The sequence below is a fragment of the Hyperoodon ampullatus genome (genome assembly GCF_949752795.1).
Source record: "Hyperoodon ampullatus genome assembly, chromosome: X".
Lineage (NCBI taxonomy): Eukaryota > Metazoa > Chordata > Mammalia > Artiodactyla > Ziphiidae > Hyperoodon > Hyperoodon ampullatus.
Window position 1 is genome coordinate 132,962,332 of NC_136913.1, and position 22,298 is coordinate 132,984,629.

The 22,298-nt window shown below is 37.4% G+C and overlaps 1 protein-coding gene across 1 annotated transcript; it reads left to right on the top strand.

Moving 5' to 3' along the window:
- Positions 1-1,547: 1,547 nt before the first annotated feature.
- On the top strand, positions 1,548-22,017 carry CLIC2 (chloride intracellular channel 2; the record flags this gene model as incomplete). The annotated part of the gene is made up of 6 exons (XM_079728280.1): positions 1,548-1,604; positions 7,973-8,082; positions 8,208-8,333; positions 19,946-20,052; positions 20,707-20,888; positions 21,856-22,017. The coding sequence occupies 6 exons, from the start codon at positions 1,548-1,550 to the stop codon at positions 22,015-22,017; spliced, it is 744 nt and encodes a 247-aa protein (XP_079584406.1).
- Between the last annotated feature and the right edge of the window lie 281 nt (positions 22,018-22,298).

Here is a 22,298-nt window from a genome sequence, read left to right on the forward strand (position 1 = left end):
TTCCCTCTCACTCTATTGACCATTTGGGAAATCAACAGGTCCCACACCTTGAAGAACACTCACATTCATACCGGTGGCCGCTCCTTGCCTAAACCCTGCAGCTGTGGCAGAGATCAGGTTTTGCCCAAAGCCTCTCACCCTGTAAATTCTTTACACGTGGGCAATGGCAGGTACATGTACAGCCCATATAAGCATGGGGGACGTTTGGCGTTGTAGAAAGAGGGTCACAATGGTGCCCAACTGGTGGGTCTATGTTCACTTTGGCTCCAAGCAGAAAGAGACGTTTCCCATCCGAGGGGGTTTATTAATCCAGGGCCCACCGCTCCACCCACCCCCCATCCTGGCAGGCAGAAAACACAGCTGCCAGAAACACTGCAGACAGTGAGTGACCAATTTGGATATTTTACTGCTGTTCCCAGGGTTGACAAGCAGAGATACAGAACCGCTTGCGAGTCCTGATATAGATACCAAAACCAGGAAGTGACGCCTCCCAGTCCACCCTTCCCAGAAATAGAGAATAAGGTGGGACACACAAAAGAAGCCTCCAGACTCAACCGACCCATCAAACATTCCCTGATTATAGAAGAGAAGTGAAATTTGCAATGCAGAAGGGAAATCTGGCTGTGTCAGCAGTAGAATTGAGGGTGTAGACATTGATGAAGTGTACTTTTTAAAAAAAATTTAGTTTTGGCTGCATTGGATCTTCGTTGCTGTGCGTGGGCTTTCTCTAGTTGCGGCGAGGGGGGCTACTCTTTGTTGCAGTGCACGGGCTCTAGGCACGCAGGCTTCAGTAGTTGTGGCACGTGGGCTCAGTAGTTGTGGCTTGCGGGCTCTAGAGCGCAGGCTCAGTAGTTGTGGTGCACGGGCTTAGTTGCTCCACAGCATGTGGGATCTTCCCGGACCCCGACCAGGGCTTGAACCCGTGTCCCCTCTGTATTTGCAGGCGGATTCTTAACCACTGTGCCACCGGGGAAGCCCACTTCTTTTTAAACCAACGTTTAGACAGTGTCATTAGATAAACATCCTTCTCAATGCTAAAACCCGAGTCATTTGTGGCCTTTTCCTGGAAGAGATTTTTGCTGCTGTAAGGTTACAAGAACAGCATAAGAAGCCATTTTCTGGGCATGGAGCCCAGGATTCAAAGGGAAGCTCTAGAGAACATCTGGTCTGCTTGATATCTCGAAACTGCATGTGTGTGTTTGTGTGTATGTGTTTCTCTCTGCTGACTCATAGCATTGAAGCCTCTTTGGAAACTCCCCCACCCTTCTAGCCAGCCAGTTTATACACACGTCATCGGCTCCTCCTTGATTCAAATGTTAGGTCAAGAGGAAGAAAGAAAACGAATTCAAGAGTTGTTCTCAAGCATCTAGAATTTTCTGCACCTCTTGAAGAGAGACTAGCCCAGCTCTGACTATTACAAGCTGGACTTTCCTCTTAAAGCACAACCTTCATTTAAGCCTTTGGATAAAACTGGAAGAAAAGAATCTGTGAGTACTGTGGACTGCAAAGAAGGCAGGGGGCTGAAAACTGGCAATAAAAACAGAAAGATGGCAGACCCGAGGCCCAGCAGTCAAGCAGACCCTGAAATTGAGCTTTTTGTGAAGGTAAGTTTTCTAGTTATAATGAGAGCATAGAGAATGTATTATTCCTTGACACTAGACCTCAGCTTGTTTTTTTAAGTCAACATTTCAGCTAGAGATCAGAAATAATTTTTAAATTTTATACCCACTCTGAGTCCTAGAAGAATACCTGGGTGTTTGGCTGCTCTTATATAACAATAGGAAAACACCCCATCTGAAAAAAGCAAGAAGATATGGTAGAAAGACAACTAGACTGGCTGGTAGTTAGAACAAGTACATTGTATTATTAGTGACTTCCTATGTAACCTTGGACAAATCCCTCCCTCCCTCTTTGTTTTTCCATCTGTACAATAAATGAGCCTGACAAAATGATCCTTAAGGGCTTCCCAGTTCTCATAATCTGTGTTTTATGAGATATGTTTTGGAAGGCCTGAATGTGGGGAGGAGAGGGCCAAGAATGGCCTGAGAGCCTCATTCCCACACATGGTCCAAACAGAGCTTTCTGAAATTCTCCCACAATGGATGAACATCACAGCAGTGTCAAATGGACACTAGAGGAGAAAAAGCCAGGAGTCTGTGTGCCTGTTATATGAGTAGGGGGCATTTTGCCTTGGCTTTTTTTTTTAAATGTCTTAACATTTCAGAAAAGCCCTTTGGAAAACCCCTAAAGCAGGAGAAAGGAACATGTGTTTCTAAATTAGCTCATCAAGAAAAAGAAACAATCTTTTACTGGTTATTCCAAGTAGAAATTACATAGTTTCCTAAATCCTTGCTTATATTAACTATTTTTCTCTATATTTTCATTGACTATTGGAAGTATTCAGGATGGTAATAATAATAACAAACTCTTATATCATGCTTAACCCTTTTCTAACACTTTATGTATATTATCTCATTTAGTCCTAACAACTTAGAAGATAGGTTAATAGTAGTAATGTAGTATCATCAGTAGTAGTGGTGGTAATAGTACTCAAAACTTTAGTCATATTGTCCTCATGAATTCTAGGTAAGTAAGCTAAGGAAATAAGGTCTAAGTAACTTGCCTGTAAAACTACATCACCTCTTGATGGCCTACAAAGGCATAAAATAAGGTGTGCTTACCAAATTTTAGGTTAAACATCTGTTGGCCAAAATAATACTTTTACAATAATTTTAAAATATTTTACAACTGGTCACATATATACATCAAGGACATAATTAATTAGCCTTTTCAAAATTATAGGAGACTCTTAAATTCCTGCATAGCAAAACAATCCAAGTAAGTGTTTGCTTGACTGTGGGGCATAAGAGCTACTTCTCCTATCTCTGGATTCTAGCAAAACATGTCACTGCTCAGAGGCAACATAAGTAAGCCTTAACTTCCTAACTGACTTTTTATAACTACCAATTCCAAACCAGAGGTAATAGGTCTCTTCATAGGGTAACTAGTTTCTTTTGTCTAAACTTGTTTATTCAATCCAATCAAACTCCTCTAACCAGTCGTTGGCATGGATCTGTGTGTTTATCTTCATAGACTTCCCATAATTTGGGTGGTAATCTAGACAGGGGAAGTTAGGAAATCACACGTTGGATGAGCAAATGTTAAATTAAATAATAACTTTCAGGTTAAAAACCTAATCATTTATTGAGTACTTATGGCAGGGACTGTGCTAAGTGGTTTATTATTAACCCTATTTTATGGTTACAGAAACTAAAACAAAAAGTAGCTAAGTAGCTTTGCGTAAGGTCACATAGCTAGTAAATGGCAGGGTCAAGATTCCAGTCCCTTAAAATAGCTGTGCATAATCTTAATTCATTGTTTTCAATTTGGCACACTTTTTAGTAACATTTCCCAGAATTTCATTAGATGAAATCCTCTAGATGTTAGCTTATCTAATGACATTGATACAAGTCACAGATTTTCTGGAAGAACCTTTAGTACCACCTGATCTGGGTTTTTGTTTTGCTTTGCTTTGAGATGGATTCCAAAGATCTCTAGAAGTTTCATAGAAGAGGGGGAATAGGGGCTGAGAGGGGTGAAAATGTTAATGAGAAAATTTAAAAAGCACTACTGTTTACCAGTTGTATCTCCCTTATAATGTGGTATCTTTCTAAAGATTAAATGAGTCTGTAATTTCCCCAGCTATGTCTGGGGACCCTACCACAATTTCCCAACGCTACTGATGGGATCCCTACAAGAAAGTAAGTCCTTTCCTGACACAATTTAGAATTTATAGCACACACCCCCATGTGTTCCATGGAGTGAGTGAAAACATTGCCTTTCAACTCTGAATGATTTGGGCAAGATTTATATCCAGGAACTAAGAACAAAGGATTTTCTAACATTTTGTTTTCTTTAAATGCAGAGTTTATCTTATTGGTTTGTTGTTCATTGATAAATGGAGTTTTTGTGTTCTCTACCAGTCTAAAATGACGTTTTCATAGATTTGTACATAACATTATAGATTCTAACATTTGGGCCAAAATCCTGAATGTAATATTTTTGTCTTTATTGATAAATGTAAAATAGAAAAAGAGATGGTACTCTTCTCTGAATGTTCAGACCATTTTCAAATTATCTTAGAACTATCATAAAGACTATTATAAAGACTGATTAATAAAAAATCCAATAAAACTATTAGATGAGAGAAAGCAGTGTTTAAGGAGTGTGGATTGTGGAGTAGACAGTCCTGGATTAGCTACATGAGAAGAGTGTATGGGTCATCAACTCTTGTCTAGCTGAGTGTACTTGAGCAAGTCAGCTTCTCTGAACTTCAATTTCCTCATCTGTAAAACAAGAGTAATGACAGAACCTACCTCACAGGATCGTCTTCATTATAAGCATTAAATAAAATAAATTTGTAAGACACAGTAGTTGTTAACATAGTAAACATTCAGTAAATGTCAGATGTTCCAGCCATTACTATTTTTCATGTTTAGAAACATAGATCACAAACGCAAAGAGAAAAAGTTGTTTTGGTGAATGACCACATTGTGGTAGTTTTCATGTCCATTTCTCCAGGAGGTGGGTCAAAAATACCTTGCTGTGATTTATGTCATAGAGTGTTCTGCCTATGTTTTCCTCAAAGAGTTTTATAGCGTCTGGCCTTACATTTAGGTCTTTAATCCATTTTGAGTTTATTTTTGTGTATGGTGTTAGGGAGTGTTCTAATTTCATTCTTTTACATGTAGCTGTCCAGTTTTCCCAGCACCACTTATGGAAGAGCCTGTCTTTTCTCCATTGTATATTCATACATTTTGTGTAGTGGCACTTTAAATCAGCATTATTATAAACAGAAAAAAATTCAGTTTTCCTGTAAAATTGTGCTGCATTTCCCCCACACCTCACTGTTTTGCCTTTCCTTTTGCCAAAGGCAACCCACCCTTCCTGCTGTATCTATTATCAGACTTCATTCTTCTTCCTGCCTAATCAAGTTTCCATTCACTAACCCCAGTTATGATTGGATCTTTAGCCTGACTTCTGTTAACAAAATAAATTCAGCTGCCAAGGTGGTTGCCTCTTCCCATACCTCTTCACTCCCTGATGCCAAAAAGAGCAACAATAAACATTATTTCCTCTGTTGTACTCACTGCCAGGAAAAGGAAAATTTACCAAAAAACAAGAATTATGTCCAAGATCAAGGTGTCAGCATGGTCAGTTTCTGGTGAGAACTCTCTTCCTGGTTTATTATAGGTAGGTGCCTTCTTGCTGTGACCTTATATACATGGTTGTTGGGGGAGATGAAGAAAGAGAGAAAGAAAAAGAGAGAGAGAGCTCTGGTTTCTTCACATAAGGGCATTAATCCCATCGTAAGGGTTCTACCCTCATGACCTCATCTAGACCAATCACTTCCCAAACACCTCACCTCCAACTACCATCACGTTGGGGGGCATGGATTCAACATTTTAATTTGGGGGGGAACACAATTCACAAATCCAAAGTAGATAGCAATGCAATTTACAGGATTAGGAACTCTAAAGAGTAGGTAAGTGTGTGGAGTAAAGAAAAGGGAAAGAATTCACTTTGGGACATGTTGAGTTTGAGGTGTCTAAAACTTGGATCTCTCCTCAGGAGACAACATCAGCTACAGCCTTCTCAAGGAGTGACTCCCCTTTCTTCCTCATTTCTATTACCACTGAGGGTGGCGATGGGGTAGGTGTCTTTAGATGTCCTTGCTCCTCATTCTTGTTTCCAGACCATTCTATCTCTCCCATTCAGAGAAATATCTAGGTTGTCTCATAAAATCAGACTAAACCAACCACTACCCCTCCTTGTTATAGTAGTCTTCCCAATCCCAGGTCACTTTCCCTTACTTCTTATGGATTTTATTTCCTGGAATATTGTCACACTCTTCAACACTATGCCTATCATAATTCTTGGTGATTTTAATATCTACACAAATGACCCTTCCAACACTCTGTCCTCTCACATCCTTGGCTTTCTCTCCTCCAGTGACCTTGTTCTTCATAATCTCTCAGGAACCCCCTTCCATGGTTATACCCTTACCTTTGTCATTGCAATGTCTGCAATCGCTGCATAATATCATTTATTTGAGGGTTTTTTTGTTCTTCTTTTTGAACTTTTCCATTTTAATACAATTTATTGAGGTATAATTTACATAAAGTAAGATGTGGTCATTTTTCACTGAAGTGTCTCTGATTTACAATGTTGTGTTAATTTCTGCTGTACAGCAAAGTGATTCAGTTACATATATATATATATATATATATATATATATACACACACACACACACACACATCCTTTTTCATATTCTTTTCCATTATGGTTTATCACAGGATATTGAATATAGTTTCCTGTGCTATACAGTAGGACCTTGTTGTTTATCCATTCTGTATGTAATAGTTTTCATCTACTAATCCCAAACTCCCAATCCATGCCTCTCCCATCCCCTGCCCCCCTTGGCAACCACAGTCTGCTCTCTATGTCTATGAGTCTGTTTCTGTTTCGTAGATAAGTTCATTTGTGTCATATTTTAGATTCCACATATAAGCCATATCTATATTTGTTTTTCTCTGTGTGGTTTACTTCACTTAGTATGATAATCTCTAGGTACATCCATGTTGCTGCAAATGGCATTATTTCATTTTTTATGGCTGAGTAGTGTTCCATCATATATATATATATTATATATAAATAATATATATATTATATATATATACCATTCCATTATATATGTATATTATATATACAATTCCTTTATATATTATAATGGATATATATATATATATATATATACATACATATATCACATCTTCTTAATCCATTCATCTGTCAATGGACACTTAAGTTGCTTCCATGTCTTAGCTATTCTAAATAGTGCTACTATGAGCATACGGGTGCATGTATCTTATCAAATTATAGATTTGTCTGGATATATGCCCAAGAGTAGGATTGCTGGATCATATGGTAACTCTATTTTTAATTTTTTAAGGAACCTCCATACTGTTCTCCATAGTGGCTGCACCAATTTATGTTCCCACCAGCAGTGTAGGAGGGTTCCTTTTTCTCCACACCCTCTCCAGCAATTATTATTTGTAGACTTTTAATGATGGCCATTCTGACCAGTATGAGGTGGTACCTCATTGTAGTTTTGATTTGCCTTTCTCTAATAATTTGCTATGTTGAGCAAAAGATGAATTTTTAAATGAGTGGTGTTAAGACAACTATTAACTATTTGTAAAATAAAAATAATAAAGCTGGAGCCCCAATACATTCCTTATGCCAAAATAAATTCTAAATAGATGAAACAAATGCAAAAATGAAACCATAAAGTTACCAGAAGAAAACATGAGAGAACATCTTTATGGTAAAGCAAAATAAGAAAGTAATTTTTTTCTTTGCAACCTTGATGTACATAACAGCTGTGTAAGCAGATCAGAAAAACCAGATTTCATAAAGGAAAACAATATAAGATTTTATGTAAAATTAAAATTTTACATAGGACATTGTTTAAAAATTACATGTAACATTATCAAAAAGAGTTAGTGTCTTTAGTATACAAGTAATTTTTCCAAAGTAATAAGGAAAAGGTCATCACCTTAATAGAAAAATATAAAATTGTCATGAACAAACAAGTCACAGAATAAGGAAATCAAAGGTCCAATGAAAATACTGAATATACCTTTCAAGAAGGAAATTTGGCAGGATCTATGAAAATGGAAAATGAACATAGTCTTTAGTCAGCATTCTGTTGTTATGTACTCATCACTCTGGTAATTTTACCTACAATGAAAGTATTTGCTTCATTATCTCTCTCTGCCCACACATGGTAGAATTCAAGAGATTAAGGACTACCAACTTTGTCTCTAACAACTAGCTTATTTCCCAGCAGGCACTCAATACATATTTATTGAGCAAATGAATGAATGAAGACTTTCTTTATCTTAATAGGCTGGAAGTGATGGGGAGAGTATTGGAAACTGTCCCTTTTGCCAACGCCTTTTTATGATCCTCTGGCTTAAAGGAGTTAAATTCAATGTGACTACTGTTGACATGACCAGGTAAGACAAATCAGGACATGTTTCATTCTGGGGATTAAAATCAGTAGACACCAATACAATGTTGGTGTTTGCATAATGTGTACTTTATCTAGAGGCCTAACTCTGCTTATTTTCAATAATCATAGAAAGCCTGAAGAACTGAAGGACTTAGCCCCAGGCACCAATCCTCCCTTCCTGATATATAACAAGGAGTTGAAAACAGACTTCATTAAAATTGAGGAGTTCCTAGAGCACACACTGGCTCCTCCAAGGTACAACATTTTTACAGGATATTATTGTTCTTGAGATAATCTATTTTATTGGCTTATTTATTGCAGATTGAGGATTCTTCTAAACATCTAACTCTTTTTCAATTTCAGACTTCTCTTTTGCTATCTTTCTAGAAAAGTTTGCAAAGATCCCCCGATCACTCCATGTATGATTAGAAAACTTTACTACATAATTATTTATTTAACATATGTAAAGCTATTAAAACTTTATGTGATGCAAGTAGTATATTAGGAATGGGCAAAGGATACACTTGGAAATTTAGGAAAGACAAGAAATTTAGGCCACATTTAATTTTATCCATGTTATCTGATCCATAATGAGGTTTGGAGACATTTATACTGACAGAAATCAGACTTATTTTATTGTAGAACCCTCAGAAGATCTACAATTTTGAAATAGCCTTTAATTCAGTCTGATCTCTTAGCTCTACAGGTTGAGAAATATTATGTCTATCACACATAAACTTCCCCCCTTCAACTTCAAATACACAAAGACAGTCAATATAATATTTCAAATTATTTTTAAAATGCATAGCTTGCTTAAAATAAGAAAGTAAATTCTCTGTAGTCTAGAAATAGAGAAGAAGCCTATGGTGAGTTAGGAGCGAGGGCATGGGGTAATAGCGCTGTATAGTCCATGAGGACTGGTCAGGACTAGTCCGTTATACCACTGATGGCATGAAGATAGAACATACCCAACACAAGAAAACCAGGAAACAGGTCTCTCACAGTTAGCCAGAGGCCATAACTGCACTGTCTACACTTGAATGACAGCTGTATGTCTCTGCCCACCCAGGATAGTATCTGGAAACAATAAGCCTACTGTATTCATTTTTTATTTCTGTGCAACAAACTCAGTGTCTTAAAATGTCACTCATTTATTATCCCACAGTTTTCACTGGTCAGAAGTCTGGCTGTAAACTTAAAACTGCTCTAAAAAATAACGTCTTAATCATTACACATACATATGATAAATAAAAGGTTCTATCGGTCCAAAATTCTTCCTACCTAAGAAATTAGGGATACTATTTTAGATTCTTTTCTGTGTGCCTGTACTATATCTCTTTCATCCATTATTGGTGGCTTCTTATATTTTAAGCACCAGCTCCAAGTATTGAGTCTTATTTTGTTCTTTTCTCCTCATCCATCCTCCTCTACTACTGCCTCTCCTCAAACCATCTCTCCAACCTTTTCTTGTTCCCAAAGATTAATTAGTGAAAAAATCTATTGTGTTATCTTTTCATACCCTTTTTTTGTTCATATAAGCACAATAACAAATTCCCTTTCCTTCCAGTTTTTTACCACTACAAACAGTGTTATAAATAACATGCTTGCTCATATGTCCTTATGTACTGGTGTTTTTATTCCTGTGGAATAGATTTCCAGGAGTAAAATTCAGATGGTATATATCTTTTAAAATTTTTACTGCTTTATCCATCAGTGTATAAATATACACTTTTCCCACATATCTGTAGTACTATGCATTGTCACTCTTTTAAAATTCATGGCAACCTGACGGGTGTAGTGATATCTCATTGATACTTTAGTTGCATTTCCCTGAATAATAGGTGAATTAGAACATCTTTACACATGTTGGTTGAGCATTTGGTTTTGTTCTGTGAATTACCTTGTCAAATTCTTCTGATTTTCTATTAGTTTATGTATCATTTAGGGATTGCATTCAACTCTGATAACTAGAGACCCAAAAAGTAGTGGCTTAGATAAATCTGGGTTTTATTTTCCTTACATAATAAGACACCAAGAATTAGGCATTGTAGGGGTAGAATGACAGCTCTATAATTTCACTGGGGACCCAGGCTCTATCTAATATTTTTTCTCTGCCATTCTTCAGGTGAGTTTTCCAGTCTTAAGTTTAATTCACGGTGACAATATGTTTGCTGGAATTCCAGGCAACAGATCTAACTCCCACACAGGAAGAAGGAGAAGGGCAAAGGGCAAAAGATGCAAGTCAGCTTTAAGGAGCTTTCACAGAAGCCACATTCAACAATTTCCATTAACATCTCATTATTCAGAAGTAATTCACATAGTCATACCTAAGTACAAAGGGAAGCTAGGAAACATAGATTTCATCCAGGTGTATTGCCATCCCTAACAAAATAAGATTCAGTTAATGAGAGACAGAGAGAGAGGGAGAGAGAGAGAGGGAGAAAGTGGTACATAACTGTGTTATCTTCCATATTCTGCCCCTCTGACCATCCAAATAAATGTGTGTATCCTTATTCCCATACATGGAACACACTTACTCCCAAGAGAGATAACTCCCAAGTCCCCTACAGTTACTGCATCCAGTTCAAAGTCCAGGATCTTTGAGTGATGCACAACATCTCTCTTAGATATTAATGGTCGAACAGTCAAATAAATTAAAAGACAAGTTCTTTCCACCTTCTGCTTGACACACACAATAGTCAGTGGTGGAGCAGGAATTGGATAACTGGAATAAAATCTTCCATTTTTAAAAGGAAATATAGGATAACACATAAAAATCCCTGGTTCATAATAGTTACCATTGTTGGAGAAACAGCTGGAAGATTTTTTCCAAGTTTTGGTGTTACAAACAATGCTAAAATGAACTTTCTTTTGACAAGGTCCTCCAGAGTGGTTATTTAGTCTGCCACATTGCTAAATACAAGAGCTCTTCCATATAATCTTTGTTTCATCTAAAATTTTAAAACCTGTTAGATGCCCACATCAATGAAAATGGTGGAGTAGGGAACTCCAAAATGTCATCCCTCCATAATAGCAATTAATAGCCCAGCAAAAGCTGTCAGAATCAACTTTGCCAGAACTCTGGAATCTAACCAAAAATTTACAAGCAGGCTGGGGTTTCTTAATGAAGAATAAAGAAGCAAAATTTCAGTAAGAGAGCCCTGTGGCATTTTAGGTTACCCTGTTACCATCCTCAACTACTCAGCTCTTTAGAAGCCTTAAAGAGAGCAGTCCACATTGCAGAAACAGGTTGCTCGTACCAGAGGACAGGATATGGACCTTATTCTCAAATAACTGTGGTTGTGTGATTTGACCTGGTGGCACCTTGAGGGATTGGCTCAAGGGTTTGCCTTTTTTTTCACCTTCTTTGGAGCTTCCTTAGGGCTGAGGAAGCTTCCCTGTTGGCACTCATGGAAGGCGTTTAGAAGCAAATGTATTAGCCACTGCCACATGGGGCAAGGAATAAAACTTGGAGAAAGCAATAGACAAACTGAAAAGTCTGCAAAGAAAGAGGCTGAGATGGGACTTCCCTGGTGGTGCAGTGGTTAAGAATCTGCCTGCCAATGCAGGGGCCACAGGTTCGAGCCCCCCTCCAGGAAGATCCCACATGCCACAGAGCAACTAAGCCCATGCGCCACAACTACTGAGCCCACGTGCCAAAACTACTGAGCCTGCGAGCCACAACTACTGAAGTCCATGCACCTAGAGCCCATGCTCCGCAACAAGAGAAGCCACTGTAATGAGAAGCCCACGCACTGCAATTAAGAGTAGCCCCCGCTCGCTGCAACTAGAGAAAGCCTGCATGCAGAAATGAAGACTCAATGCAGCCAAAAATAAATAAATAAACTTATTTAAAGAAAAAAAAGAAAGAGGCTGAGACACTTGGGAGATAGTGAAATAAGGGCTTTAAATTAATGTATTCTAGGGAATCTAGAAGTCCAAGCACATGCCCAAGTCTCGACCTATGCTCAGAAAAAATAACCTGAGAAGACTTTAAGCTTTCACTTCTGGCTAAACTTCAGGCACCACACAAGTAGAAAGTGAAGGCTAAGGCAGAATTATAAACTGCATACCTAAGCATTGAAGGAGTATCCAAACACAGAGCCAGCTTACAAACACCGGGAGAGCTTTTTATCCTTTGGTTTGTTGTTTGTTTGTCTCTTTGTTTGTTTTGCTTCCAGGAGTTTAAGGAAATCTCTGTCAAATCATAAACTGACCAAAGATAATGAGACAAAGATTTCAGTGGCCACACACAAGAAAGAACAGACTTTACAAAAATACTTCAGAAAATTCACTAAACAAATAAACAACACCCAAAAAAGCAACAACAAACCCTATTTGTTGGAAGGGAAGGGAAGAATCTGTTTCCAGAGTTTCCACATGATAATATTAAAGTGTCCTGTTTTCAAAATAGATATATAAGGCATGTCAAAAAAACAAGGGGCTTCCCTGGGGGCGCAGTGCTTGAGAATCTGCCTGCTAATGGAGGGGACACGGGTTCAAGCCCTGGTCTGGGAGGATCCCACATACCACGGAGCAACTAGGCCCGTGAGCCACAACTACTGAGCCTGTGTGTCTGGAGCCTGTGCTCCGCAACAAGAGAGGCCGTGATAGTGAGAGGCCTGCACACCGTGATGAAGAGTGTCCCCCACTTGCCACAACTAGAAAAAGCCCTCGCACAGAAACAAAGACCCAACACAGCAAAAATAAATAAATAAATAAATCAGTAAACTCCTACCCCCAACATCTTCTTAAAAAAAAAAACAAAAAAACAAGAATGTATGGCGCATTCACAGAAAAAAAGAAATTAATAGAAATTGTCCCTGAGGAAACCCAGACCCTGAGTTAATAGACAAAGACTTTAAATCAACTGTCTTAAATAGGTTTAGATAGCTAAAGAAAACTATGGACAAAGAATTAAAGGAAACCAAGAAAACAATGTCTCAATAAAGAGAGAATATCAATAAAAAATATAAATAATAAAAAGGAATCAAATAGACATTCTGGAGTTGAAAAGTACAATAACTAAAATGAACAGTTCACTAGAGGGTTGAACAGCAGATTGAACAGACAGAAGAAAGAATCAGCAAAACTGAACATAAGTTAATTGAGAGTACCCAGTGTAAGGAAAAGGAAGAAAATTAACAGAGCCTAACATACTTGTTGGATGCCATAAAATGTACAAAGATACACATGATAAGGGAAGAGATGGCAGAGAGAAAGAGGCAGAAAGAATATTTGAGAAAACAATGGCTGAAAACTTCCCAAGTTTAATGAAAGACATAAACCTATACATCCAAGAAGGTCAACAAACTCCAAGTGGAATAAACTCAAAGAGATCAACACCAAGATACATTATTTTAAAATTATCTAAAGCCAAAGCCAAAGATATAATCTTGAAAGCATCAAGAAATAAATGACTCATCATGTAGAGGGGATTCTCAATAAGATTAACAGATAAGTTTCATCAGAAATCATGGAGGCCAGAAGGCAGAGAGATGATATATTTAAAGTGCTGAGAGAAAAAAAAATCAACCAAGAATTCAATATCTGGCAAAAATATCCTTCAAAAATGAAAGAGAACTTAAGACATTCCACATGAATGAAAACTGAGGGATTTTGTTGCTAGTAGGCCTGCTCTGCAAGAAATGCTATCAGAAGTCCTTCAGGCAGAAATGAGAGGCCATTAGAAAGTAATTCAAAGTCACATAAGAAATAAAAGAGCACCAGTAAAGGAAAAATAACACACATGATCATCTCAGTTGACGCAGAAAAAGCATGTGACAAAATCCAACACCATGTTATGATAATACTCAACAAACTAGGAATAAAAGGGAGCTTCCTTAACCTGATAAAGGGAATCTATGAAAAACCCATGGATAACATCATACTTAAAAGTGAAGGATTGAGGGCTTCCCTGGTGGCGCAGTGGTTGAGAGTCTGCCTGCCGATGCAGCGGACACGGGTTCGTGCCCCAGTCTGGGAAGATCCCACATGCCGCGGAGCTGCTGGGTCCGTGAGCCATGGCCGCTGAGCTTGCACGTCCGGAACCTGTGCTCCACAATGGGAGAGGTCACAACAGTGAGAGGCCTGTGTACTGCAAAAAAAAAAAAAAAGAAAGAAAAAAAAAGTGAAGGATTGAAAACTTTCTCCCTAAGATCAGAAACAAGACAAATATGCCATTTTTGCCACTCCTATTCAACATTGTACTGAAAGTTCTAGCCAGAGCAATTATGTAGGAAAAAGAAAGAAAAAGCATCCAAATTGGAAAGGAAAAAGTAAAATGATACTGGCAGATATGATCTTTTATGTAGAAAATCCTTTAAAGTCCACTAAAATACTATTAGAACTAATAAAAATTCAGCACAGTTGCAAGATACAGATCAAAATAAAAAAAATTTATTTCTATATACTGTCAGTGAATCATCCAAAAAGTAAATTAGGAAAACAATTCCATTTTCAGTAGCATCAAAAATAATAAACTACTTAGAAATAAATTTAACCAAGGAAGAGAAAGACTTGTACGTGAAGACTACAAACAATTGCTAAAATAACTTCCTAGCTTCTCATGGTTTTTCAGCAATCGTTACCTTATAGATACATAACTCCAACCCTCCATCTTCACATAGCATTCTCCCTGTGTCTCTGTCTCTTCACAAAGTGTTCTTTTTTAAGGACACCAGTCATACTGGATTAATGGGCCCACCTTACTCCATATGGTCTCATCTTAACTATCACAGCTGTAACAATCCTATTTCAAAATAAGATTACATTATGAAGTATTGGAGTTTATGACTTCAACATACCTTTTTGGGGGGACAGAATTCAACCCATACAAATATCCCATGTTCATGGATTAGAAGACCTAATATATTAATGTAGAAATATTCCCCAAAGTGATCTATTAATTCAATGCAATACCAACCAAAATTCCAATGGTGTTTTTACAGAAATGAAAAAGCCAATCCTCAAATTCATATGGAATTGAAAGAGATCACAAATAGCTAAAAGAGTCTTTCATAAAGACAAAAAAATTGGAAGACTCATGCTTCCTGATTTCAAAACTTACTACACAACTACAGTAATCAAAACAATCAGTACTTGCATAATAATATACCATTGGAATAGAATTGAAAGTCCAAAAATAAACCCATACATCTGTGGTCAACTGATTTTCAAGAATGCCAAAACCATTCAATGGTGAAAGAATAGTCTCTCCAACAAGTGGTGCTGGGACAACTAGATATTCATATTGGCATGCCAAAAAAATAAAGTTATACCCTTACCTCACATCATATACCAAAATCAACTTAAAATATATCAGATCTAATGTGTGGATTAAAACTATAAAACTTTTAGAAGAAAATATAGAGGTAAATCTTCAAGACCTTGTATTCGGCAATGGATTCTTAGATATAACACCAAAAGCACATACAGCAAAAGAAGAAAATAGAAAATAGAAAAATTAGATGATCTGGAAGATAGAATAATGGAAATAACCCAATCAGAACAGTAGAAAGAAAATTTTTTAAAAATGAGGAACGTTTAAAGGACCTCTGAGACAACATCAGATGTACTAATATTCACATTATGGGGATCCCCAAAGGAGAAAAGAGAGAAAGGGATAGAAAGGTATTTGATGAAATCATGGCTGAAAATTTCCTGAAGCTGATGAAGGAAAAAGATTTCCAGGTACAGGAAGCACAGAGACTCCCAAACAAGATAAACCCAAAGAGACCCACACCAACACATATCATAGTTAAAATGGCAAATTTTAAAGATAAAGAGAGAATTCTAAAGGCAGCAAGAGAAAAGTAATATTTTTTTTCCACTTAGAGAAGACGCTTTAACACTTCTTTTAGGGTTGGTTTAGTATTGATGAGCTTCTTTAGTTTTTTCTTGTCTGAGAAGTTCTTTACCTCTCCTTCAATTCTGAATGATAACTTTGCTGGGTAGAGTATCCCAGGTTGTAGGTTTTCCCTTTCAGAACTTTAAATATATCATGTCACTCCCTTCTGGCCTGCAAAGTTTCTGCAGAAAAATAAGCTGATAGCCTTATGGTGGTTTCCTTGTATGTGACTAGTATCCAAAATATATGAAAGAACTCTTACAATTCAATAACAGAAAGCAAACAACCTAATTTTAAAATGGAAAGAGGATTTGAGTAAACAATTCTCCAGAGAATATATACAAGTGGCGAACAAGTACTTGCAAAGGTACTTAATGTCATTAGTCATTAGATAAATGCAAATCAAAATCACAATGCCCATTTTTTTCACACACACACACACACTGTATTTTATTTTTACAAGAGATAAATAAACTGACACCAAGCATTGTAAATGGATGACCACAACAAAAGCAACAATGATTGCAATTACCAAACACGAAACACACTCATACTATGTCATAATATTGACATTCAGTCCAGTAATCCTCCACTGTAACAGCTCCTTTACTTTGCAGTGAAAATTGATTTGTATATTTTTTGCCTCTGAGTCCTTGTGGGATTTTTTTAAAATTCAAACAGAAAGTCGCAAAAATTATAATCATCCTCATCAGTTCACTCAGTCCCATGTAATTAATTTTTTTCATCTTGATCTTTTGTTAGCACTTTTATGAATTCATCAGTTTTCCATTAGAGTTCTGAAAATGCTTATTCATTCAGTTCAGCAGTATAGTCAGTTATCAGAAATCTGTACTTGTAAGAGTCTTTTCCATGAATGCCTTGAAGATGAAACCCTTTTATAGGAACATTTTTGCAAAAGCATCAGAGTACACCCAGAACTGTCTGTAAATGACCAAAGACTTAAAAATGACCACAGTTAAATATTTGATGAAAGTTCATAATAATTCAATTGACAAGGAAATTTAGTTATTTCTGAGATATACATTTTAAAGTCATAACTAGAATTATGACTTATAACATTATACCAGAACATATAAGATTTTTAGAAATTTCATGAAATGTCTAAAACATTTATATTAACATATTTCCATACAAATAACTGAAAGGAAGTTTAGTATTAGTTGTTTTTTGTTTGTTTGTTTGTTTTTTGTACTGCAGATTCTTATCAGCCATCAATTTTATACACATCAGTGTATACATGTCAATCCCAATCGCCCAATTCAGCACACCATCATCACCACCCCACTGAGGTTTTCCCCCCTTGGTGTCCATACGTTTGTTCTCTCCATCTGTGTCTCAACTTCTGTCCTGCAAACTGGTTCATCTGTACCATTTTTCTAGGTTCCACATACATGCATTAATATACGATATTTCTTTTTCTCTTTCTGACTTATTTCACTCTGTATGACAGTCTCTAGATCCATCCACGTCTGAACAAATGACTCAATTTTGTTCCTTTTTATGGCTGAGTAATATTCCATTGTATATATGTACCAATCTTCTTTATCCATTTGTCTGTCGATGGGCATTTAGGTTACTTCCATGATCTGGCTATTGTAAGTAGTGCTGCAATGAACATTGTGGTGAATGTGTCTTTTTGAATTATGGTTTTCTCTGGGTATATGCCCAGTAGTGGGATTGCTGGATCATATGGTAATTCTAGTTTTAGTTTTTTAAGGAACCTCCATACTGTTCTCCATAGTGGCTGTATCAATTTACATTCCCACCAACAGTGCAAGAGGGTTCCCTTTTATCCACACCCTCTCCAGCATTTGTTGTTTGTACATTTTCTGATGATGCCCATTCTAACTGGTGTGAGGCGATACCTCATTGTAGTTTTGATTTGCATTTCTCTAATAATTAGTGATGTTGAGCAGCTTTTCATGTGCTTCTTGGCCATCTGTATGTCTTCTTTGGAGAAATGTCTATTTAGGTCTTCTGCCCATTTTTAGATTGGGTTGTTTGTTTCTTTAATATTAAGCTGCATGAGCTGCTTATATATTTTGGAGATTAATCCTTTGTCCATTGATTCGCTTGCAAATATTTTCTCCCATTCCGAGGGTTGTCTTTTCATCTTGTTTATGGTTTCCTTTGCTGTGCAAAAGCTTTGAAGTTGCCTTAGGTCCCATTTGTTTATTTTTGTTTTTATTTCCATTACTCTAGGAGGTGGATAAAAAAAGATCTTGCTGTGATTTATGTCAAAGAGTGTTCTTCCTATGTTTTCCTCTAAGAGTTTTATAGTGTCTGGCCTTCATGATTATCTTCATCCTTTACTGATTTTAAAGGAAATAGTGCTAACATTTCACCATTAAAAATGATGCTTCAGGGAGATCAGCTCGGTGCTTTGTGACCGGCTGGAGGGGTGGGATAGGGAGGGTGGGAGGGAGACGCAAAAGGGAGGGGATATGGGAACATATGTATATATATAACTGATTAAATTTGTTATAAAGCAAAAAAAAATGATGCTTGCTGAAAATTTTTGATGGATACTTTTGACCAAGTTAAAGAAATTAATAAATTCATTTAATCATTTAACAAATATTTACTGAATACTTACTAAGTGTCAGGTACTCTTCTAGGCACTTGGGACACATCAGTGAATAAAATGGGCAAAAGCTCTCTGCCCTAGCCGAGCTTACATTTTAGTTAAGGAAGAGAGAAAATAAGCAAGATAAAAAGCAAAATATAAACTATTTTAGATGATGATAAACACTAAGAAAAAGTAAAGCAAGGGAGGGAAGTAGTGAGTGTTAGGGCCAGGGGAGAGGTTGCAATGTCCGATAAGGTGGCCAGAGAAAGGCCTCACTTAGGAGGATATATCAGATTAAAATACCTGAAAGAAGAGGGAGAGAGGGCCATGTGCATAAATGAGGGAAAGCACTTTATTTAGGGGCAGACCAAGTGAAAAGGACCTGGGGTTGGAGCTTGTCAGGCCTCTTTGAAGAAGAGCAAGGAGGTCAGTGTGAAGTGAAGTAAGGAAGAGAGTAGGAAGTGATGAGAGCAGAAGGTAAGCTTGGGTCAGATCACACTGGCCCTTGTAGACCACTGTGAAGACTTGGGCTCTGAGTCTGAATGAGATGGAGACATTGCAAGGTAATGAGTAGGAAAGAGACATGATATGACTTAAGTTTTAACATGACTGCTCTGGCAGCAAGTGGAGAATGTCCTGGGAGTGTGAGGGATAAGCATGGGAGAGGGGTGATAATCAAAGTGTTGCAGTAATATAGGCTTTGGACCAGGTAGGGAGCAGTGGAGGTGGTGAGTAGTGGACAAATTCTGGATACATTTTGAAAGGTAGTCTGGCTGGAGTTGCTAATGGATCAAATGTGGGCATGGAGAGAAAGAGGGATCAAAGAAGATGGCTAAGTGTTTGGCTCAACCATTTCTAGTTGCTAGTGTGGGGTTTTATGAATAGGAATTGATTTTCACTGAACCCTTTTTGGGCATCTATTCATGATCATATGGTTTTCCTTAATTTGTTAATGTGGTAAATTACATTATTACATTACTTTAATTTATTATGCTAAATTAACTTTGTATTACTAAGAGGAGGACATCTTGGCTACTTTCCCCCCATCCTCTCCATCCTCTTTATTCTTTTATGTATTTTGTTATTTGAAGCCATGTTTTTTCCTACTACTTATCTTTGAAAATGTATTACCACCATATCTTCTGCCAAACAGGCTTTTAGGAGCAAGTATGGGGACCCAACAGCCATTTGAAACACTGTTTCTGTAGATAAATGAGCTTTGAATTCCAAACAGCTGGTTTCCCTGTGAACTTTAGAAGCTAAAGAATTCTCAGAGTGGGAAAAAAACATATTTCCAATGAAAGGTTTCTCAGCACCTTCAGTTTCCAGCACAATTTTCCAAAACTTCTCTCAGTAGAGTGCAACAAAGACACCAGGTCTATGTCTTGTTATGGGTGAATGTTATGTGCAGTGATGTTTCTTTTTAAGGTATCCTCACCTGAGTCCCAAGAACAAGGAGTCTTTTGACGTGGGCTGTAACCTCTTTGCCAAGTTTTCTGCATACATTAAGAATGCACAAAAGGAGGCAAATAAGAGTAAGATACCTTTCTTTAAGTCTTTTCGTTTTGCTCACTCACATGCTCACTCTCATATTCTGACTCAACTAAAATAGGACTTTCCTGAATATATAGTATATATTGGGGAATACTCTTCATCTCACTCTCTGTTCTCTCTTCTGAAATTCCTTGCATGAAGTTTTATTGGATTTAGAATCTAATATTCAATATAGGAATCACCAACTTAGCTCTATTAGAACATTGACATGCCAGGGGTGAACTAACTGCTGGACTGTATTTCTTAACCCCCCCAACTTTCCCAGTCTTGTGTACCTTTAAGGTTTCTTAAACCATAGCACCTACCATTTCTCACAAACACTCTCGAATAGGTTTACTATTCTCTGAATCATGAGAGCTATTAGTCTCTGATTCCACTTTCTGACTCTTCTTGAGTGATAATATATATTACCTTTCTTTTTCTTTGACTCTCCTCCCAATTTACCTCCTCAAGAAGAGTCCAAAAATATGTCTACTCACCATTTGATTAAACATCTGATTCTGTCTTATCAGTGGGTAGTTGAGCATCCTAGTTAAGTATATAGAGATGTCTAAATGTGTGAAAAGCATATTGGGAATGTATTTAGTCATGAAGACCGCACATTTATAAGTAACCCATTGACTTCATTGCCTCAGATTTTGAAAAATCTCTGCTCAAAGAATTTAAGCGTCTGGATGACTACTTGAACACCCCACTTCTAGATGAAATTGATCCAGACAGTGCTGAGGAACTCACAGTTTCCAGAAGATTGTTCTTGGATGGGGATCAGCTGACACTGGCTGACTGCAGTTTGTTACCCAAACTGAACATTATTAAAGTAAGTCTTCATAGGGCAGGCTGAATGATTGAGAGGAGTTTGGGAGTTGCCAACAGGAAGCACAGTGACCATTCAGTGTGAGTTTTTATATGAGGGCTTTGTCATCATCACTATGCATAAGGTATGTCTCCTTTTTCTCCTCAGAGGAAAAATCCATAATGATCTTCTCTAGGCAGCATAAAAACTTCTTGTTTCTTTCTTCCTAAATCAGAAGGTGTTTTCCACTGTCTTGTCTACAAAACAAGGGTAATAGTACCCATTTCACAGAACTGTTAAGAAAATTAAGACATATGAAATATTAGAAAAGTGTCTGGATCATAACAAGTGATAATAAAGTGAGCTATTAATATTATTGTTATCTAATCGAATTTAACAAATTTTTATTGAACAGACCTTATTCTATCTCAGGTCCTATGCCAGACACAAAGAACACATAAAGAAGTAAGACACTGTCGGACCCTAAACAGTGAAAAGATCTGTGCTCTTTTTCTGTGCTTCCTTCTTCTAAACATTCATAATTAAATACACCATAAATATAAAAATGATTACAAGCATGGAGTTTTGTCTACATTTGTAGACAAAACATTAAAGTAGTAAATCCAAGATTCTTTAAGTTTATTTTGTAGTACTTTTTGTGTAGGTAACGTCCTCAATGATCCTGATTTTTTTTTTTTTTTTTTGTGATACGCGGGCCTCTCACTGCTGTGGCCTCTCCCGCTGCAGAGCACAGGCTCCGGATGCGCAGGCTCAGCGGCCATGGTTCACGGGCCTAGCCACTCCGTGGCATGTGGGATCTTCCCGGACTGGGGCACGAACCCGCGTCCCCTGCATCGGCAGGCGGACTCTCAACCACTGTGCCACCAGGGAAGCCCGATCCTGAATTTTGACATATGTTTTTACACACTAGGCATTTTGCTGATGCCCCTCACTACCAATTGCTTTTTCCTCTTTTTTTCCAAAACCCTAGGTTGCTGCAAAGAAATACCGTGATTTCGACATTCCAGGAGAATTCTCAGGAGTCTGGCGCTATCTCCACAATGCCTATGCCCGTGAAGAATTTACCCACACGTGTCCTGAAGACAAAGAAATTGAAAATACCTATGCAAGTGTGGCTAAGCAAAAGAGTTAGGACAGCTCTTTCAGTAGAAAACCCTCTTTTTTCACTTGTTGTCATACTAGAAAATCTTTTGGAAATAAGAATATGGAAAATATGGTTTCCTTTATCCAACTTTCTTATGAAAAAGAATGCTATATTTTCTGTATCTAGTTAATCCAAACTATCTGCTCACTGTGTATTTTAAAGGTCTTCATATTTTCATTTCACCTTTTAATTCCCATGGCACAACAACTGCAATCTTAAATGATATGGAAAGTATCAATATTTTTTGCTAGAATACATCATGTGTGCAA